Raw genomic sequence first — 19,428 nt, forward strand, 5'->3', positions numbered from 1 at the left:
TTGTGAATCAAAGCTCCTAGCTTCTTGAATTGATAATGCATTAGCCAGGAGGTGTTGGAAATCATCTGAATCACAAAATCAATTTGAAAGGATCACAAATCAGTTATTTCCATTTTTTTTCTTTTTAATTTTTTAAATTAAACTTTAATAGAAAACGCCATCTACATTCAGAAAGAACTATGGAGAATGAATGTAAATCAATACATCTATATACATATTCATTTCTTTTTTCTGTTTGTTTTTTCCTCTCTCATGGTTTTTCCCTCTTGTTCTGTTTTTTCTCTCCCCAAATTCATAAAACAATGTACAATAAATAAATTTTAAAGAATATTTTTTTATTCTTCAAAACAGTATCATGTCTCATGAAATCTTCACAGTAACACCAAGAAAAGGATTATTATCAACTCTATTTGAGAGATAAGAGAAGTGAGGAGGCCACACTGCAAGTTAGCAGGAAAACTAATTCTAAAATCCAAATATTCACGAGTCTTGTGTTCTTTCCTAATGAACTGTGATCAATAAAATATTTATCTTTTCCTTGTTGTCCTTCACTTACTTAGCTCGTGCTTCACTCTCCAGTCTGCTTTACCTACACACTAGCCATCTCTTACACAATCCTCCCTCCAACCTTCAGTCTTTCCTTTGTATGCTATCTTCACTCATTAAAATCCTGGTTGTCCTTCCTGCTTGAAAAATTCTAAAATGACCTTGCCATGTCAGGGTCAAAGTATAGTATGTTCAACTATGGCTGATTAGATCAATATGATCTTGGAAGATTGTACTACACGCCAAGCACAAATAATCCATATGAACACTTGGAGGGGAGAAATCTCCAACTTGGGAAACCTGCATTTTCTTTAACTACTGAAATTCTGCTTTGCTCATAGAGCATAGTACCTTCTTTAATGTGAGCACACCATGTCCTTTACCAGTGCCTCCTAAATTTTACAATTGTTTCCCATGTTTCACAATTGAGTCCAAAGTTCTTCAGAGAAAATGTGGAAGTGTTTTGCTTCTTCTGACCTCCATGTGAGTGTCTGTCTTTGTGTGAGTTCTCATACAAAGTAAAGTAGTCTTCTTTTAAGCAAACTTACAGCTGGCATTTGAATAATGTGGCTAGCCCATCAGAGTTTTATACTCTGCAATAAGTTTGAATGCTTAGTTTAGAGCTAGAAAATTCCAGCACTTTATCTTTATCTTGACAAGTAATCTTCCTAAGCCAATTCAAATAGAAGGGAATGAGTTTCCTAGCATGTCGTGGTATATGTACAGGTTTCACAGGCATACAACAAAAAAGTCAGCACAACAACTCTATAGACCTTAAGTTTGGTAGGCAAACCAATACCTCTTCTCTCCTACTTTCAGAGTATTCCAAACACTAAGCTAGCTCTGACAATGCATGTATCAACTTCATCATCTATGTATACATCCCTGGAAAATATATTGCCAAGGTAAATGAACTTATTTATAGCCTTCAAAATTTTTCCATTTGCTATAAACAGAAGGATGGCATATGCTGACTAATGGAGAATCTCTGTTTTCTTGGTATTAAAGGGGCAAAATTAGCATAAATGGCAGAAAATCAATCCATACTCTGTGGCAGCTCAGGTTACACTGAGTGTACAGTCATCTATGAACAAAAAGTCATGCACCAGCTCTCCCTCCATTTTAATTTTGGTTTGTAGCATTTTCAATTTAAATAATTTACCATCAGTGCAGCTGCTGGCCTTGATGAGATTTTCATCCTTGTTGAAGGCATCCAATAACATCATTAAGAAAGTCATGCTAAAAAGCACATGAGCAAGCACTCAACCTTGTTTCACTCCAATGGTGACCAGGGAAGTACAAGAGTATAGTCCATCATCCAAAACTTGTACAAACATGTTATCATGAAGTTAATGTTCAAAACTGATGAAATTTTTTAGGCAGTTGAATTTTGCCACGATCTTCTACAAGCCCTCACAACCGACAGCATCAAGGCTTTGGTCAGATTGACAATCATCGTATATATTCTGCTCTGCTCCTAGCATTTCACCTGGAGTTGTCAGGCAGGAAACACCATTCTGACAGCTTCTCAGCCCTTTCTGAAGCTCTCTGGTAATTAAACATCTTCTAGATGAAGAACCAGCACATTAAGGAGGATTCTGGCAAGGATCTTGTCAGCAGTGACTAAGAGAGAGACACCCTTGTGGTTGTCACAAGACAATCTAATTCCTTTTCCTTTACAGAGATGGACAATGAAGGCACTTGATCTCTTGGGGAATAACTTCCTACTACCATATAATACAAAAGATTTTAGTCAGCTTTTATACAAGCAGTGAACAATCCCCTGCTTTGTAAGTCTCTGCTAGAATAGAATTAGCACCAGGTACTATGCCACAGGAGATGAGCCTAATGGCATTCAAAACCTTTTCTTCAGTTGGAATTTTGGCTGAAGAAGGACTAACTTCAACCTAAGGAATAGAATCAATGGCATTAGCACTGATTGATGGTGATCTGCTGAGAAGACGAAGTGTTCAGCCCATCTCTCCAAGATCAGTCCTTATTGCTAATCTTGTGTCTCCAACAGAAATCAGTAGTTGAGAAGTCTTTGGCCTATAAATAGTCCATAAACAGTCATCATAAAAGCTGTTTGGATTGTTATTATTAGCATAAAACTGAATTTCATCTGCCTTCCTACTGAGCCAAGAATCTAACATCTCTCTAAGTTCAATTACATGTAACTTTTTTTTTTTTTTTAACACTTTACTTTTGATGGGAGTTACATGCTGTCTTCTTAGAGACAAATGAACTATCCTGACAGTAAATCCTATGGAGTTCTCATTTTTCACTCAGCAGCTTCTGACTTTCCCCATAATTTTCATTAAACTAATCTTGATGTTTGTTAATATTCTGGCTCAGATGAGTAAATATGGTACTTTACACCAAACTTCTGAAAGCTGCCAATTCCTTTTCTGCCCCACAGTTGCTAACTATGTGTTGGCTCAGCTTTCCCAAATTCAACTTAGCAACAAACTGGTCACCATGAGAACTACCCTAATCTGTTGACATTGAGTCTTCTGGTAGTCATTTTACCTTGAGATCTCCACTTTTGTTGAATGAGAAAATTTTGTTTGGAGATGATCAGCACAGCATCATCTCCAAACTAAATTTTCACATTCAACAAATCAGAGCTGGATATTCATTTTCCTGACTATAGTGATGGGGAGGGCCAAGAAGCTGGCATAGGCTTTGCAATCCAATCTATCTAGTCAACAAGCTTGTATGCCTCCCAAAAGGAGTGAACAGCAAGCTTGTGACAGTGCGATTGCCACTTGTAGGAAAGCACCATGCTGCCATCATCAGTGCACATGCTCCTATCATGATGAACTCTGATGAGGTTAAAGAAAAATTTTATGAAGATCCTCATCATCAGAGTGCCAAAAGAGGACAGGCTTGTACATCTGGGTGACTTTCATGCCAAAGTAGGCAAATCTCTCAGACATGGCAAAGCAGTTAGAAACAACAACAACAACAATGATCTCTTATGTATCTCATGACCTCATCACCAGCGCTGTCTTCCACTTATCTAAGTGGAAGAAAACTTCATAGATGCATCTTCACAGCAACATTAAAATTTAGCATATCACATAATCTGTTTCCACCACCTCCATGGCCCATTGGAACAAACTGTTCACATCTACCAATTCCATGGGGGAAGTCTTCATATGCTTTGGGTACACCCACACAATTCACTACCAAGTTTGAAACTTCTCTGTTTCCTTCAAGTTTCTTATCAGAATGTAAATTGCTTTAGAATAAAGGTCATCTTGTTTTCTTGTTTGTGTATGCCCTGAGTTTAACACAGTTCCTAACACATGGCAAGTGCTGAAGAACTAAATGACTCTCTTTGTATATATATATATATATATATATATATATATATATATATATATATATATATATATATATATATATATATATGTGTGTGTGTGTGTGTGTGTGTGTGTGTGTGTGTGTGTGTGTGTGTGTGTGTCTTTCTTTTTAGATTTATACAGAATGGCCTGAATACATTAATTCTTTATAAGAAAAATAAAGGTCACTCCATAGTGGCCTAATTCTTGACTTGAAAAGATTACTGTTTCCAAGTCTTTCATAAAATCACATTATATTACAGAGTCTAAGTTCTAAACTTTCTATTTCCCTTTTACTTTTCTGAACCCAATGGACATTCAACTGTTTTGAAGCCCATTTTCTTTTTTCCTATCTCCTTTTTCACTGTAAGTTAAGTGGTGATAGAATAACAAACCTATATTCTCCAATTATATGTTTAAGAAATTAGCTTAGATCCCCATAAATCCTCAGCATTTTTATACATCACCAAAAAACCCAACAGCAAGAGATACAAAGAGAAATTCCGTTCAGAATAACTGTTAATACCATAAAACATTTGGGAATCTATCTACCAAAGGAAAGTCAGGAATTATATGAGCAAAATTATAAAAAAGTCTCCACACAAATAAAGTCAGACTTAAATAATTGGAAAAATATTAAGTGCTCTTGGATCGGCCGAGCGAACATAATAAAGATGACAATACTCCCTAAACTAATCTATTTATTTAGTGCTATACCAATCAGACTTCCAAGAAAATATTTTAATGATCTAGAAAAAATAACAACAAAATTCATATGGAACAATAAAAAGTCGAGAATCTCAAGGGAATTAATGAAAAAAAAAAATCAAATGAAGGTGGCCTAGCTGTACCTGATCTAAAATTATATTATAAAGCAGCAGTCACCAAAACCATTTGGTATTGGCTAAGAAATAGATTAGTTCATCAGTGGAATAGGTTAGGTTCACAAGATAGAATAGTCAACTATAGCAATCTAATGTTTGACAAACCCAAAGCCCCTAACTTCTGGGAAAAGAATTCATTATTTGATAAAAACTGCTGGGATAATTGGAAATTAGTATGGCAGAAATTAGGCATGGACCCACACTTAACACCATATACCAAGATAAGATCAAAATGGGTCTATGACCTAGGCATAAAGAACGAGATTATAAATAAATTAGAGGAACATAGAATAGTTTATCTCTCAGACTTGTGGAGGAGAAAGAAATTTGTGACCAAAGATGAACTAGAGACCATTACTGATCACAAAATAGAAAATTTTGATTACATCAAATTAAAAAGCCTTTGAACAAACAAAACTAATGCAAACAAGATTAGAAGGGAAGCAACAAACTGGGAAAACATCTTCACAGTTAAAGGTTCTGATAAAGGCCTCATTTCCAAAATATATAGAGAACTGACTCAAATTTATAAGAAATCAAGCCATTCTCTAATTGATAAATGGTCAAAGGATATGAACAGACAATTTTCAGAGGATGAAATTGAAACTATTACCACTCATATGAAAGAGTGTTCCAAATCATTATTGATCAGAGAAATGCAAATTAAGACAACTCTGAGATACCACTACACACCTGTCAGATTGGCTAAGATGACAGGAAAAAATAATGATGAATGTTGGAGGGGATGCGGGAAAACTGGGACACTAATGCATTGTTGGTGGAGTTGTGAACGAATCCAACCATTCTGGAGAGCAATCTGGAATTATGCCCAAAAAATTATCAAATTGTGCATACCCTTTGATCCAGCAGTGTTTCTATTGGACTTATATCCCAAAGAAATACTAAAGAAGGGAAAGGGACCTGTATGTGCCAAAATGTTTGTAGCAGCCCTATTTGTAGTGGCTAGAAACTGGAAAATGAATGGATGCCCATCAATTGGAGAATGGCTGGGTAAATTGTGGTATATGAATGTTATGGAATATTATTGTTCTGTAAGAAATGACCAGCAGGATGAATACAGAGAGGACTGGCGAGACTTACATGAACTGATGCTAAGTGAAATGAGCAGAACCAGGAGATCATTATACACTTCGACAACGATATTGTATGAGGACATATTTTGATGGAAGTGGATTTCTCTGACAAAGAGACCTAACTGAGTTTCAATTGATAAATGACGGACAAAAGCAGCTACACCCAAAGAAAGAACACTGGGAAACGAATGTGAGCTATCTGCATTTTTGTTTTTCTTCCCGGGTTATTTATACCTTCTGAATCCAATTCTCCCTATGCAACAAGAGAACTGTTCGGTTCTGCAAACATATATTGTATCTAGGATATACTGCAACATATCCAACATATAAAGGACTGCTTGCCATCTAGGGGAGGGGGTGGAGGGAGGGAGGGGAAAAAAATCGGAACAGAAACGAGTGCAAGGGATAATGTTGTAAAAAAAATTACCCTGGCATGGATTCTGTCAATATAAAGTAATTATTAAATAAAAATTAAAAAAAAAAAGAAATTAGCTTAGAATGTGTACTTTACCACTTAAGACAGTTTAAAAAATTAAATATATTTTCAAAAAGGACAGTTAAATTTTCACAGTTAAAGGTTCTGATAAAGGCCTCATTTCCAAAATATATAGAGAACTGACTCAAATTTATAAGAAATCAAGCCATTCTCCAATTGATAAATGGTCAAAGGATATGAACAGACAATTTTCAGAGGATGAGATTGAAACTATTACCACTCATATGAAAGAGTGTTCCAAATCATTATTGATCAGAGAAATGCAAATTAAGACAACTCTGAGATACCACTACACACCTGTCAGATTGGCTAAGATGACAGGAAAAAATAATGATGAATGTTGGAGGGGATGCGGGAAAACTGGGACACTAATGCATTGTTGGTGGAGTTGTGAACGAATCCAACCATTCTGGAGAGCAATCTGGAATTATGCCCAAAAAATTATCAAAATGTGCATATCCTTTGATCCAGCAGTGTTTCTATTGGGCTTATATCCCAAAGAAATACTAAAGAAGGGAAAGGGACCTGTATGTGCCAAAATGTTTGTAGCAGCCCTGTTTGTAGTGGCTAGAAACTGGAAAATGAATGGATGCCCATCAATTGGAGAATGGCTGGGTAAATTGTGGTATATGAATGTTATGGAATATTATTGTTCTGTAAGAAATGACCAGCAGGATGAATACAGAGAGGCTTGGAGAGACCTACATGAACTGATGCTAAGTGAAATGAGCAGAACCAGGAGATCATTATACACTTCGACAACGATATTGTATGAGGACATATTTTGATGGAAGTGGATTTCTTTGACAAAGAGACCTGAGTTTCAATTGATAAATGACGGACAAAAGCAGCTACACCCAAAGAAAGAACACTGGGAAACGAATGTGAACTATCTGCATTTTTGTTTCTCTTCCCGGATTATTTCTACCTTCTGAATCCAATTCTCCCTACGCAACAAGAGAACTGTTCGGTTCTGCAAACATATATTGTATCTAGGATATACTGCAACATATCCAACATATAAAGGACTGCTTGCCATCTAGGGGAGGGGGTGGAGGGAGGGAGGGGAAAAAAAAATCGGAACAGAAATGAGTGTAAATATAATGTAATTATTAAATAAAAAAATTAATAAAAAAAAAAAAAAACAAAAAGGACAGTTAACAGGTTGGATGTGTGTGAATCAGAATTATTTTCGCAACTACAAGGTCTCAAAAACCAAGGGAAGGCTCTTGTTTGATATTTCTCTTGAATCTCTCCTTCTGCCCAGCACAGTACTGGAAACATAGAAGGTAAACAACTGACTGAAAATACCTGTTCAACAAAATATCTTTCAAAGCTAGTTTTGATAGTAACTTGATAGTAATTTTCTACTTTAAAAAAAAGGAATCATATATCACAGTATAATATGCAGGTATGATATGGATTAACCCAATATTCTTCTCTTTTAACAAATGTCAAAAAAATGAGTATTTTCATCTTTTTTTAATTGACAACTCAATCTAGTATAATTTTGTAAATATGGTTTTCCTGGAACACTAATACATTATGGGTGGAATTGTGAATGGATCCAACCATTCTGGAGAACAATTTGGAACTATGCCCAAAGGATTATCAAACTGTGCATACCCTTTGATATAGCAGTGTTTCTACTAAGCTTATATCCCAAAGAGATCTTAAAGGAAGGAAAAGGACCCACATGTGCAAAAATGTTTGTGGCAGCCCTTTTTGTAGTGGCAACAAACTGGAAACTGAGTGGAGGCCCATCAGTTGGAGAATGTTTGAATAAGATATGGTATATGAATGCTATGGAATATTATTATTCTATAAGAAACAATCAGCAGGATGATTTCAGAGATGCCTGGAGAGACTTATATGAACTGATGCTAAGTGAAATGAGCAGAACCAGGAGATCATTGCATACAGCAATACCAAGATTATACAATGATCAATTCTGATGAATGTGGCTCTTTTCAACAATGAGATGATTCAAATCTGTTCCAATGATCTTGTAATGATGAGAGTTATCTACACCCAGAGAAAGGACTGTGGCAACTGAGGGTGGATTACAACATATCATTTCCCTCTTTTTGTTGTGATTTGGTTGAATTTTATTTTCTTTCTCATTTTTTTAACTTTTTGATTTTTCTTTCATAACAAGATAATTGTATAAATAAATAATTTTGAATTTAACATATATTTCTACCATGTCTAATATATATCAGATTACATGCCATAAAGGGGAGGGAAGAAGAGGGAAAATTGGAACACCAGATTTTTCAAATGTCAATGTTGAAAAAAATTATCCTTGCATATGTTTTGAAAATAAAAAACCAATTAAAAAATACAAAACAAATGGGTAAATGTGGTTTTCAAATAAGATTTTAGTGTCTCTGAAAATATTTACAGAAACCTCTGAAAAGCATTTAAATTTACTGCTTCATATAATGAATAAAGTTTTTAGCTGGACAAACTATAATGAAGCACTGAAAGTTAACACAATCAAAAGAATCTCAGAAGTGACTTCCATAATGTAGAAATAGGCCACTGGTGCCCTCTGTTGACTTTACATCATTACAATGAAATCGTAATTCAGTACAAATTAGTCGGGCTCATTTGAGGAAATAATGCAAGTATGAAATCATTCTCACTTTCAAAACAATAAAATACTAAATTTAAAAACATGCAGTAAAGCCAGAGTCATGAAATTTATATTTAGCTTTAAAATGCTAGAAATTGTGAAATCTACATTTTGGGGAAATGAGCAAAAAAAATAAAACCATGAACTTAAAAACATAATAGAACTTTATCTTAAAATCTCAAACAAAACTAGCTTAAGTTTTAGATGGGTCAAAAGATTTAATCTTTTATTATTTTTATGCCTGAGAAGAACATAGGAATTATCTCTTATTGAGAAATAATTTCTTACCCCCTTTCTCTCTTATAATGCACATACTGATAACATCTCTGTTGATAACAAGTTAACATCTCTGAAACATCATATGAAACATTCATCTGTTTTTGATGATGCTTTAATCACCATTTAGTTTGAACCCAATCTGCAATGGAGCAGAAAATAAGCCATAGGGCCTAATGCCTATAAGACTAATATTACTGAAAGCTATAAGTAAGGAAGAAAGAATAAGAGCCCTTTGTCTAATTCTGTTCTTAAAAGCAGGAAAAATCCTAAATCACTTTAAATCATTCAAAAGTCTATCTTTTCAAATTGAGTAAATACTGATCAGATCCACATGATTGCTATCTATGGTAGCAAGACATGAATCCTAGAATTGATGTAAATGAACTTCAAAATGTACAAGTAATAAACACTCCCAGAAAGCAGACATCTCAGGAGATCTCTGGGGATGTGTTTAGCAAGCTTCTTCAATTGGATTGCCATTTGATAGGGAAGACCCAATTCTTTACTCTCTTTGGCAACTTCCTGACCATAAACTAACAAACTCCTCTTCTCCCACATATTCACAAAAAGCACAAGTTAAATAAAAAGGTATATAATACTACTGTTGCATAATAACTCTTGAGATATGTTTTTAGGGACTGATACCTTAGTTACCACCTATCTGTTCCATTCCATTCCTATCCATCACTCCCTTAGCAGGACATAATCTAATATATGGATCATGTAGCACTACACTTAGCCAAAAATATCAAAATATGATAACTGCCTAAAGGGATCAAAAAAAGAAATCATAACAATTGTGCAATGTTCAGACAAGCTTTCTGGAGGTCCTTAGGACGGACCTTAGTCTTTAGGTGGAGAAGTGATAAAGGCAGAGAGAGCCATCAGGAGGATGGTCAAAAATGGAATGTCTCATTTCCAGTCCTCTCAGCCCTTATATACCTTAGTACAATTGCCTCATTACAGGTTTGAACCTGTAATCACCATACTAAGTATTAAGTATATGTAAACTAGAGAACCATCAAGGTGAGTTAACACCTTGTTGTAAGTATCCTTGTTTCAAGTATACTTTTCCAAAGTTCCAGCCCTCTACACAATTGGAAAAGAAAAAAGTTAGCAAAGAATCATCAAGGTCACTTATGGTCAATGTAGTAACAGTAACCACGTGTCTTTCAGTTCTTCACCCTAATCTTTAGGCCTGTAACCTGCAAAGAATAACATTTTAGCAGTGCTCACAAACCTCTTTAAAAAATGAATATATAAACAAAAAATGAAAGGAGACCATGTAAAAGATATGTCCTTAGCTCTTTTCAACAATGCTGTGATTCAAGGCAATTCCAAAAGACTCAGAACGGAAAATGCCATCTGCATCCAGAAAACTATTAAGACTGAATGTGGTTTAAAATATAGTATTTTCAAATCGGAACAGAAACGAATGCAAGGGATAATGTTGTAAAAAAAAAAAATTACCCTGGCATGGATTCTGTCAATATAAAGTAATTATTAAATAAAAATTTTAAAAAATAAAATAAAATAAAATATAGTATTTTCATCTTTTTTGTTTTTTTTCTTTCTTGTGGCTTTTTCCATTTTAGTCTGATTTTTCTTACACAACATGACAGATATCGAAACATGTTTAAAAGGATTGCACATATTCAACTTGTATCAACTGGATTGCTTGCTATCTTGGGGAGGGGGGAAGAAAAGAAGAAAAATTTGAAATACCAAGTCTTGTAAAAATGCATGTTGAAAATTGTCTTTGCATGTATTTAGAAAAATAAAAAAACTATGTGGGGGGTAGGGGGAAGGAGAAGAGGTGTAAGTCTTTATCCAAAAAACCTGTTTCTAGCTTATACATCATTAGAAAAAAGCAACATACAACAAATGCACATTGATACGTAAGTAGAACATGGAACAATTCCAATCTTTCCAAATATTTTTTAATGGCATGACAAGTTAAAACCTGGATTTTAACCTAATTTAGTGGCATTCCATTCCACCATAGTTGCGTGCATTTTAATCCTATATTAATTTGGGGGGGGAGGGAGGGAGCAACAAGGCAATTGAGATTTAGTAATTTACTCAGGGTCACACAACTAATAAGTGTCAAGTGTCTGAGACCATATTTAAACTCAGATCTTCCTAATTCTAGTGCTCTATTCACTTAGCTGCCCCTTAATTCTGTTAGTTTATTGAACTGTGATCTTAGAAATTTATTTAAAGATTAAAGATACAAAATGAAATTCATTGAAATTCTTAACCTTTTTAAAATTTTTGCTTTTAAGGAGTTCTAAATCCTTTTTTAAAGTCCATCCATATTAGAAGGAACATTTCTATTTAATACTATAAGTAAAATAATTCCCAAAAGTTTAGGAATAGCATGGTATGGTGGAAAAAGTATTATTAGATTTGGAGCTAGGAAATATCCAGGGTCAAATTCCACCTTTAATAGTTATTAACCACATGATGTTGACCAAGTCACTTAACTGCTCAAAGGCTCAATTTCCTTATTTATAAAAATGAGGGTAATATCACTTATCTTATATTGTTATGAAGATCAAATGAGATAATTTGTGAAAAGCACTTCCAAAACCTCTGAGTATCATATAAATGTTCATAGTGACTGACTATTAAAAGGTCAAAGAACTAAGGTACTCTTCTATTTGGAAAAGAATCAAAGGGTATCACAACCATTCTCCTCAAAAAAAAAAAAAAAATAGGGGATAGGGGAATACGTTAACCTGATTTCTCTTTTAGCTTCTCTACATGACAAAATAATATACTTTTAGACAATAAGTATGTCTTCCTATTCCAGAAATTGTATGTGATAGGGGCAGAAAGCTTGTCACTTCTACTAGTAAGCCTGTTACCAGTATATGTTGAAGTAATAACTTCTAAAGTCTCTTACAAATCTAAGATATTAAAAGAGAAAGGAGTCCTTAGCATCCCTGGATATAACTATATATTCTAGGAAAGACATTTTCATGCTTGATTTAGAAGCAGTCAGATTTATCTTCTAGACAAAAGGATCAAAAAAAAAAAAAAGAAAAGAAAAGAAAATTACTAGAAAATTAAGAAAATTGAAGGGTTATCCATGAATTTAGAAATGGCTAAACAAACTATATAATACATGAATAGGTGATAGAATACTACAGAAGTGAAAAAAATTATGAAGGTGATGCTTTTTGAAAAACTTACAACAAAGCCAATCAGAAGTACTAGAACTATCAAAATGTCTTGGGAAGCTTATGATTCTAAGTTAGAAAATTCAAGATAAGTTGAAGAAAATGTTCTATTTAAATCTGGAGAAGACCATTACATTGAACTGAACTGAATTGAATTGAAACAATTAAAAATTAGAGACAAACTGATAATTACAGAAATTAAAATTAAAGTAATTTTAAGATTTTTCTTCACACTCAAAGATGGCAAAGATGACATTGAGACAAATGATGTTGGAAGAACTTAAGGAAAATAAATACACTAATGCACTATTTGGTAAAGCTATGAACTGGTTCAGATATTCTAAAAAGCTATTTAGAACTATATATAAAATATCACCACCTATGCATACCCTTTAACCTAGCAATACTGCTTCTATGTATATATCCCCAAAGAGATCAAACTTGTATGTATGAAAGTATTTATAGCAGCTCTTTTTGTGGTAGCAAAGAATTAGAAATTGAAGGGTTATCCATGAACTTAGAAATGGCTAAACTAGCTATATAGTATATGAAGGTGATAGAATACTACAGAACTTTAAGAAATGATGGAGGTAATGCTCTTTGAAAAACCTAGAAAGACTTGTATGAATTGGTGCAAAGTGCAAAGGAATAGAACAAATTAAACAATAACACTCTATTTTAAAGATAAATAATTCTGAAGTACTTAGAAATTCAGATTAACACAACAACCAACCAGTTCCAAAGAATCCATGATAAAACATATTATTTCCTCTACATAGATAACTGAGGGACTTGGAGTACATACTGAAATATATTTTCTTAAAATGCTCTAACTCACTCTTGACTAGAGAAATGCAAATTAAAACAAATTAAAACTATGAGGTACAACCTCACACCTCTCAGATTGGCTAAAATGACAGAAAAGATGATAAATGTTGGAGGGGATTTGGGAAAAGTGGGACACTAATGCACTGTTCATAGAGTTGAAATGATCCAACCATTCTGGAAAACAATTTGAAACTAAGCCCAAAAGGCTATCAAACTATGCATTACCCTTGGACACAGCAGTGCCATTACTGGGTCTGTATCTCAAAGAAATCATAAAGGAGGGAAAAGGACCCACATGTGTAATGGGCTGAGGCTTGAGTTGATGCACTGAGGTCCCAAGCACGTGAGGCTAAATAGTAATTGGACCATACTCTATTAATATATATGCTTGGAGAAAGCATGGCCCCCGCCCACTCTTTGTGCAAGTCCTGATGTGTTGTATAGGAAATGGCGTTTTTGGTGGGTGGAGGCAAGGGAGTGGAAAGGGAAGCAGAAGGAGAGGCTGCTGGCTGGCATCTTGTCACAGCTGCATGCATTGCTATCGCAGCGGCCCTTCATCTCCAATCCCCCTCTGCAAGCTGGCTTCCTGTCACAGCTGCCCATATTGCTATCGCAATCCTTCTTGCCCATATTACTATCGTAATTCTTTTTCACCTCTTCACTTCCATAAAGATTGAAGATTTTTCCCTTAACCTGAATTCCTGACTCCGGCTGATTTTAAATACGCAGTCATCACACACATGTGCAAAAATGTTTGTAGCAGTTCTTTTTGTGGTAGCAAAAATTGGAAAACGAGTAGATGCCCATCAATTTAGGAATGGCTTGAACAAGTTGTGGTAGATGAAGAAAATGAAATATTATTATTCTATAAAAAATGATGAACAAGCTGATTATAGAAAGGCCTGGAAAGATTTTACATGAATTAATGCTGAATGAAAGAAGCAAAATCTAGGAATACACTGTACATAGTAACAGCAAGAATGTGCGATGATCAACTATGAAAGACTTGGTTCTTCTCAGTGATTCAGTGATCTGAAGCAATCTCAATAGACTTTGAACAGAAAATGCCATCTGTATCCAGAGGGACAACTATGGAGACTGAATGTAAATCAACACATGCTATGTTCACTTCTTTTTTCTATTTTTTAAAAATCTTTCCCATGGTTTTTCCCTTTTGCTCTCATTTTTCCTCTCCCAAGATGATTCATGAAGCAATGTACATTAAAAATATTTTTAAAAAAAGAAAGAAATATGCTTTTTTTCTTCTTTTTTTGAATATAGCTAATTCAGAAATTGTTTTGCTTGATTAGATATTTGTAAGTTTTCTTTTTTTTTGACTTTTCAGTTGGCATAGGAGGGAAGAGAATTAGAACTGAAAATAAAACTGAATTGAATTTTTTTTTTAATTTTAAAGAAAAAAATTAGTTACTCAAATTCAATCTTAGTTTTTTTTTTTTCCATGGGATTTGCCTGAGTAGAAAAGAATATTGTTCTTTCTCTTTCTCTCAATTAATCACACATTTGGAAAATTTAGATGTTTTGACCACCTGATAGTAACTTATCCTACCATAGTTCTTGCTTAGCAAGAAATAAACTGCATCTTGAGTTGATTTTTTTTGAAAAAATAAATCCATAAAAACTTAAGCCCAACAAATATCATTAAATGTCATAGCTTATATAAGGTGTTTACAGAAGGAGAGGAAGAAGAAACTTGGGGAGCCTTCATTGAGAGGATATATTCAGAGGACATAACAGATGAGATAATCTAAAAGAAATCCTATAGTTGACAACAGTAAACGTAAATGCCGACAACGTTATTTCAGAAATGAATTTTTGGTCCTGAAAAGGAGGTGTGACAAAGAAGACAAAGAAAATGCTAAATAAAGACCAAGTTATGGAGAGATTTATAGGAAATAAAAAAAATCTAATAACAGAGAATTTTAAAATTAAAAACAACCATTTAGACAAATGGCTAAATTCACAGGAAAGGGAAGTAATCCCTACACTAATATTTTAATGGACCTAGAGAGTGGGAAAGAGACAAAGTGATAGGATGGATAATAAACAATATATACAAAAACCTTTTGAATAGTATATGAAATGAAAAAAAGAACAAATTTTTTTGACCCTGAATAGAAAGAAACATGAGTACTTTGTCCTGGCATAATTATAGCAAAAAAACAAAATTAAAGGACTTTTTCTTTCCAAAGCCAAAAACTTGATAAAAGGCATTACTGAGTGACAGAGAAAGGAGAATTAAGGAAGGGCAAGGTCAGTTTAGTCACAATATTTAATTTGACACTATTCAGAATCATCCCAGAGAAGACAGAGAACAATAGGATAAAGAGAAAGGAGGTATATTTAGGGCACATTAACATAAATACTGCCTAAAAATTTTTTTAAAGAAATTACTAAATAGTATTTGAAATGATCCCACACTCTCATTATCTGTTAACTGCAATATATGATACACAAACACAACAAATGAAGCAAAAGTTACTTTTTATATACACCTATATAGCTTGCTAATTATATGAGTACCTGCTTTCTTCACATTCTGACCACTAAACACCCAACAACCAAGCCCCAGACAAAGAGTTAATCTTCGTGGATGCTATTACTGAGGCATAAAAGGCCTTTTTTAGAAAAATGCTTTTAAAATACACAAAATATGTAAGATAACAAAGGAAACTAAATGTATAGAAATATAAGTTATCAGAATATTTTTTTAAAATCAAGTTCTTTAAGTGACATGTTAAACATCTCTACCCTAGGCTAAAGCTACTAAAACACATCTGGCACATTTGAGATTCAAGTTTTTCTTCTAAGCACTTCAGTAATATAATCATTTCTGAGAACATCTGCTCATAATAACAATAATCTTTATGTATGTATCAACCAATCAACAAACATTTATTAAGAACCTATTATATGCCAGAAACTGTGTTATAAGATACCAGGAATACAAAGACAATCCTTATCCCCAAGGAGCTTACAGCCTAGCACTCATATATAAACATACACATATAAACATACATGTATATATACATTTGTATAAAAATGTATGTGTAGGTATGTGTAAATGTATACACATGTAGGTAAGTAAATATATGAAAGAGTTACAAGGGAATGGAATGATGGTGGAATCAGAAAAGGAAAATCTCCATATAAAAGATGGCCTTAAGTTAAATTTTGAAAAAAATGAAGGATTCTATGACCTAGAAGTGAAAGGGAATACATTCCAGGCATGGAGGACAAACTTTATTGATTTTTAAATCTTTAAAAGTTGGGTTTTTATTTTAACCAACTTTACACTGTTTCATTTTGGAAATGAGTGAGGCAGTAAACAAGCCATGCCTGACTCAAGATGATCTAGAAGATTAGGTTCAAGACTGGAATAAAGTGACTGGAACAAGGTAATTAAGAAAAAGAGGTTAACTTAGCCCTAGCCTTAGCATGAGCAATAGAAGGATATTGAGCAATTATATAGCACTGATTTAGTTGAGCATAACCTCCCTGCCCTAAATTACCTATGATCATCTGACAGATAAAAGTCTGAGAGACACATTAATGTATTAGGGGGAAGGGGGTTTGTACCTAGGCAGTTATCTCAACAACCAAGCTTTTAATTCAATAAGCCAATTAAGTCTCCAGGGCAGTTTTAATGCCTTTTGAAAAAAAACTAATCTAAACTGATACATGAGCCTTGGGTACTGCTACTACCACAATGGGTAAACAGTCCTAAGTATTTCTGCTTCCTAGGCATAAACATACATTGAAGTAAATATGAACTTACTTTGATTGTAGCAGGTTGCTAGTACACCTTTATCAGCTGGACTGGCACTAATGTGCCAAATTTCACCCACTTGATGGAGCAGAACATTTTTGTTTATAATATTATTTTCATCATCAAAATCTATGATGTGGATCTACAAATATAATAAAAGAGTACATTAAGATTTCAAACATTTTCCTATAAATCTTAATTAAATATGATTACACATAACAATAAAATGGAAATTTTATGACATATCTACTTGAATTAGCTGTTTTTCTCTTTTATAACATTTCTGTGATTTTGTTCACATTGTATTCAAGTCAAAAGTAAGGCATTTGTTGAGTTCAATTCAATAAAGACTCTCTATATGCCAGACCCAATGGTAGGTTCTGGGAATAAAAAGACAAAAAAGAGAAACAGACCCTGCCTTTAAGGTGCTTACATTTTACTGGAGGTGAAAAGCATCCATATGAATAAATAAATGCAAAATTTATACAGAGATTTGAGGCAGAGCACTAAGAACCAGAGAAGGGAAAATCTCAGAAAGGGATCCTACAGAGAGATACACTTAAGCTGAGGGAAGTGAGGAAAAAGAGAATTCTAGACATGAAGATAGGTAAAGATCTGGAGATGGCAAAGGAAACATCGAGTATGGATGCTGGGTGTTCTGCATTGAAGATTTCTATAAATCAAAAAACTTTAACATATTAGTCAGAGGAATGGAAGTGCACAGATACAAAGGCTACTATCATGTAGCTTTGCAACCCTAGAGATGAGGCAGTCATTCTTACTACTGCTGCTGGTGTTAGCACCGATCAATGATGATAAAATTACACTATTTCAATCAAGAAAACAGTACAATATGGTGCGAAAGAGTACTAAACTGAAAATCAAAAGATCTAGGTTGGAATTCTTTTTCTATTTTTTACTACTTATATAACCTTAGGAAAATCACTAAAACTTTTTTTTTTTTTTTTTTTTTTTTTTTTACATTTCAGTTTCCTCCTCTGTCAATGGAAGGTAGGAGGGAGGTAGATTTAATGATCAAGAAAATAAGTTCTAACTAAAAATCCTGGGCCCCTATAACTCTCTCCAGAGTACTGGAGTGTGTGGAATGAATAACTTATTTAGGTTCATAATTGACAGTGCCATGAAGGAGGGTAAGAGTAGTTTCAATCATCCTTTATTTTACATTTAACTCATAAAAACTAACATCTGTTAATTAAATTTAGGGGAGAGGAAAATAGTCTAAATTAAGGTTTTCCTTGATAATTTTTACTAAAAAAAATAGAAGAGGGAAAGTCTGACAGCAATCAGTCCTCATGATTAGACATTTTAGATTTTGCCCACTGAGTGACTAGTATATCATACTACATACTACAGTATGATATACACAACTGCAGTATAAGGCACTTCAGCTTCACTGTAATTATCTAGCTTTATTAGTTATTATTTCTGTAATCTTAAGCAAATCAGATATACTCTATGAGCCTCATCTGAAAAATAGATACAATACAAATACTATCAACCTCATATGGTGATCCTAAAAAACATATTCCATTTAAATTATTTTGTCACTTTTAAGATGTAGATTTAAATATTAATTACTACTTATTTTAATATTTCTATTATTGAAAAAATTATCATCACCCAGTGGCTAATCCTCGATTTGAGTCAGATTAGTCCTCTGACAACAGATGTATCCACACTATAGATCTTTAATACTTTTATTTCTATGAGAGTTTATGCCCTAATAGACTAGTCTTTGAGACTCAATGTTACTTCCATACCTCAGTGAGCAAGTGAAATCCAATTTCAGTGGAGGGAATTATTATTATAGCATAGTACTTTAGACATAGTAGGTGCTTAATAAAGCCTGCTAAATTAATTAACCTTGTTGTAAAAGAGGCACTTTATTGCCACTATGCCTGGCTTCACCCATTTCTTTGGCTTCTCTCTGTTGATTTCTACACTGTTCCATACCTAAATGAGTCTTATATTGGTTTAATACATATGCTATTTCTAGGTATTGAAGAAAAAAAGGCAGATGAAAATCTTAAGTAAAGACTAGGTGCTCAATAGACATTTACTCAATTAATGAGAAACTAAAGTTACTGAGGAAATTTTTTTTAATGATGAAAATTCCTCTATGCTTTCAGAAGATAATGGCATTATTTATATGAAAGAACAGTTTTTGTTAACAGACAACTTCTAAAGTATAAAATGTATATATGCAACTATAGCAAACAATAATAAAGTTAATCTTTAGTTTTTAATTCATATCAATTCATCTTAATATTTAAAAGTAAAACTGAGTTTTTCTATACTTGCACAAATTAGAAAATCTCACCAC

The 19,428-nt window shown here is 33.7% G+C and overlaps 1 protein-coding gene across 2 annotated transcripts in view; it reads right to left on the reverse strand.

Annotated features, from left to right (window-relative positions):
- Nucleotides 1-19,428, reverse strand: part of EIPR1 (EARP complex and GARP complex interacting protein 1) — a 224,285-nt gene that overhangs the window by 172,059 nt on the left and 32,798 nt on the right. The window contains exon 3 of one of the 2 annotated variants that reach the window (XM_051976046.1): nucleotides 17,094-17,226. The exons of the other annotated variant lie outside the window; for it this stretch is intronic. Within the exon in view, the coding sequence (XP_051832006.1) occupies nucleotides 17,094-17,226 (133 nt within the window). The remainder of the gene's footprint in view (nucleotides 1-17,093; nucleotides 17,227-19,428) is intronic. 2 annotated transcript variants of the gene reach the window in all.

This window comes from Antechinus flavipes, chromosome 2 (genome assembly GCF_016432865.1).
Source record: "Antechinus flavipes isolate AdamAnt ecotype Samford, QLD, Australia chromosome 2, AdamAnt_v2, whole genome shotgun sequence".
NCBI lineage: Eukaryota > Metazoa > Chordata > Mammalia > Dasyuromorphia > Dasyuridae > Antechinus > Antechinus flavipes.